This window comes from Rhododendron vialii, chromosome 6a, assembly GCF_030253575.1.
Source record: "Rhododendron vialii isolate Sample 1 chromosome 6a, ASM3025357v1".
NCBI classification, from domain to species: domain Eukaryota; kingdom Viridiplantae; phylum Streptophyta; class Magnoliopsida; order Ericales; family Ericaceae; genus Rhododendron; species Rhododendron vialii.
Genome location: NC_080562.1, coordinates 25,054,957 through 25,057,689, shown reverse-complemented (window position 1 = coordinate 25,057,689; position 2,733 = coordinate 25,054,957). Strand labels below are relative to the sequence as shown.

Sequence of the window (2,733 nt, the reverse complement as noted above, 5' to 3'; positions counted from 1 at the left end):
GAAGGGTGTTTCACAATGTATCTGGTACTTATAATTGACTAGATCATTAGAAAAGAAAATTAATCTAAGGAAAAACCAACCTAACTAATCATCACCAGAAGAGATAAGCACTGCAAACAGTGCAAAGACAGCAATATGAAGTCCTTAAAACTACAAGTAACATTATGGCTGATTAGTTTCCAGCTCATAGTTTCACCTGAAAACTGTCAAGCAACCTTATATGCAGAACACCAGAAGCCGCCTCGTACAGAAGTATACCACCAGTGATCAGACAAACAAACCATTCTGGCCTTCCTAAAAGAGCAATAATATACTATATCCTTTTTCGGATAGGTATTAAAAGTGCAATGATATGTAATCAAATCAGCCAAAATCTACAAACTAAGTGACCACAAGGTTAAAAAAGTATCCATGTTAAACATAGTGAACAATTCGACCAAAATGAATGTGCATAACCACCATGCCCAATACGGTATGAGCCGATTAAGGTAGCAAACAAAATAGTTACTGGCAAACAACAAAACATTCCAACTTTAGAGTAAATCTCTACTTTAAGGCTTAAAGTAATAAAGCCACGCAAAAGTAAAGCAGCTGACAAAACTGAAACACAATCCTAACCTGAAACTTTCATCAGGTTCTTCCACACCACTACTACTCAATCACCTTTCCCTCATGCAGCGAACATAGCACAACACAGCCCCCGCTCCAATCGCCAATCCAGTAGCCGCAGCCGCTGCAGCCACCGGCCACTGCACCTTCAAACCCACCAACCCCTTCACCTCCCCATCCCCCCTAAACTCCCCATCCACCCTAAACTCCCCATCCACAACCACCGCCTTGCTCCCATTAACCAAATCAACTGCCCTCTCCTTCAACCCACATATAATTTTCTCCCGCGCCTCCAACTCCTTGCGCAACTCCGCCACCTTCTCCTCCATCTCCCTACCCTTCCTCTCCGCCACTTCCAAAAGCCCTTCCAACTCATCCCTCTCTTTCTTCACCCTCTCCACCTCCAACTCCTTTTTCGCTGCCAACGCCTCCCTATCCTCCACCACCTTCCTAATTTTCCTTACCTCATCGTCTCTCTCATCAACTCTCTCCAGCAAAAGATCCCTTTCCTTCTCAAACACCTCCGCTCTCGACGCGCGCTCCTTCAACCCCTCAACCTCTCTCCTCAACTCAACTATCTCTCTCCCCGCCTCCTCTCCCTCGTTCACCGACGTGATCAGGTCATGCTGCAGCCTCGAGACCTCGGTCTCGAGTGCGTAAGCCCTAGCGGAGATCGATTCTAGCGCCCGCTTGTCCGCCCCAGACTGCTCGACTTCTCTCTTCAGCTCAGCCTTGTCGCTCTCCAAACCCTTGATCTCTTCCTTCAGCTTGTCGATCCTCTCCCTCACGACGTCGTTCTCGTGGACCAGTTGTCGCTTCTCTTGCTCTAGGACCTCTATCTTCTGTGCCATCGTCAGGCCCGATGGTGCTGCCTTGGCGTTGGCGGCGTCGGTCTCGTCGAAATCCACGAAGACTTCCACTGATCCGTCGTCCTCGCGCGGTGCGACCCCGTTTATCGCCATCTCGTCTGCCATTGTTAATCCTGCACAAAAAAGGCGAATGTTAGTGTAAGAAACCGTTAGTAGGAAAAATTTTGCAGCGTTTGGATTGCATAAATTGTACCAAGGGGAAACAAGAAGAAACTACAACGAGTAATAGGAATCGAAGCGAGATTTTGTGTGCAGACTACTGTAAAATTTGTTGGGAAGATTTTTGGGAAAGGGTTTCTGGTATGGGTTGAAACAAGGAGGAGAAAGAGAAGGGACAAAGGAACCTCCACCGTACTTTTTCAAATCAAATTGTATTAGGGTTTTTTTTGGGATTAGGAGAATTTCAGAATGCCTGCCTCAACGCATAATGGTTCGTTGTGTAATGTAAAGTTGGTCGTTACGAGTGAGAAGTAGTACGAAAATGATAGAAAGATTTAGGTTCCGTTTGTTTCGATATAAAATATTTTATTATGTAAGATGTTTTTTATGTAAAATATTTTTTTAACAATATTTAATTTGTAATTTTCTGTATTTGGTTGGCACTTAAAAATATTTTCAGAAATCAACAAAATAGTATAGAGAGAGGGGCTTAAACAGTGGAAATATATGAGAATAATGGAATTGAACGTGGGTTAGGACTGACGATCGAGGAGATTGAGCAGTGAAAATTGCACCAAAACTCAACGGTTTCATTTCAGAAAATAACTTACGGAAGATTTAAGGGTAAGTCTTTTTCATCTTATTGATGGAAAATGTTTTACATGTAAAATATTTTCCTAATTTTTACACAATCAAATACCGAAAATTAGGTAAAACATTTTACCGGAAAAATATTTTACGTCCAAACATATGAAGCCTTATAATAAATTGAAATTGAGGAATTGAAGGATAGTGGTATGGATACGACTCTACGAGCACTTTAATTTGGCTTATTTCCTTCGAATATGGATAGTAACATCTTGTTTTCGCTGCCAGTATCTTGTTTCCATCATCGTCATGTCTTGCATCCGTTATTTATGTATTTGATCACCTCATCTGCATATAAATTTAGGAGTCCTGCTACTGGTACAGATTTTTGTGCACAGATTGTGCACAGATTTTGTGATGGGCCCACCACGGGTCCCACACAAATGATCCGAGCCGTTCATTAAATGTAAAATATTTTTTCAAGAGTTCCCGTAGAAAATTAGCTCAA

The 2,733-nt window shown here is 42.4% G+C and overlaps 1 protein-coding gene across 4 annotated transcripts; it reads right to left on the bottom strand.

Annotated features, from left to right (window-relative positions):
- Window positions 1-397: 397 nt before the first annotated feature.
- Window positions 398-1,962, bottom strand: LOC131329905 (peroxisomal and mitochondrial division factor 2-like). 4 transcript variants are annotated; one of them, XM_058363329.1, is made up of 2 exons: window positions 1,834-1,962; window positions 398-1,591 (listed from the first exon to the last, which is right to left on the bottom strand). In XM_058363329.1, exon 2 carries the CDS (start codon window positions 1,581-1,583, stop codon window positions 660-662), a length of 924 nt encoding a protein of 307 aa, XP_058219312.1. In that variant the 5' UTR covers window positions 1,584-1,591; window positions 1,834-1,962; the 3' UTR covers window positions 398-659. The 4 variants fall into 4 exon arrangements, with proteins under 4 accessions (XP_058219312.1, XP_058219313.1, XP_058219310.1 ...); XM_058363330.1 differs by having other exon boundaries at window positions 1,829-1,951; XM_058363327.1 differs by having other exon boundaries at window positions 1,672-1,944.
- Between the last annotated feature and the right edge of the window lie 771 nt (window positions 1,963-2,733).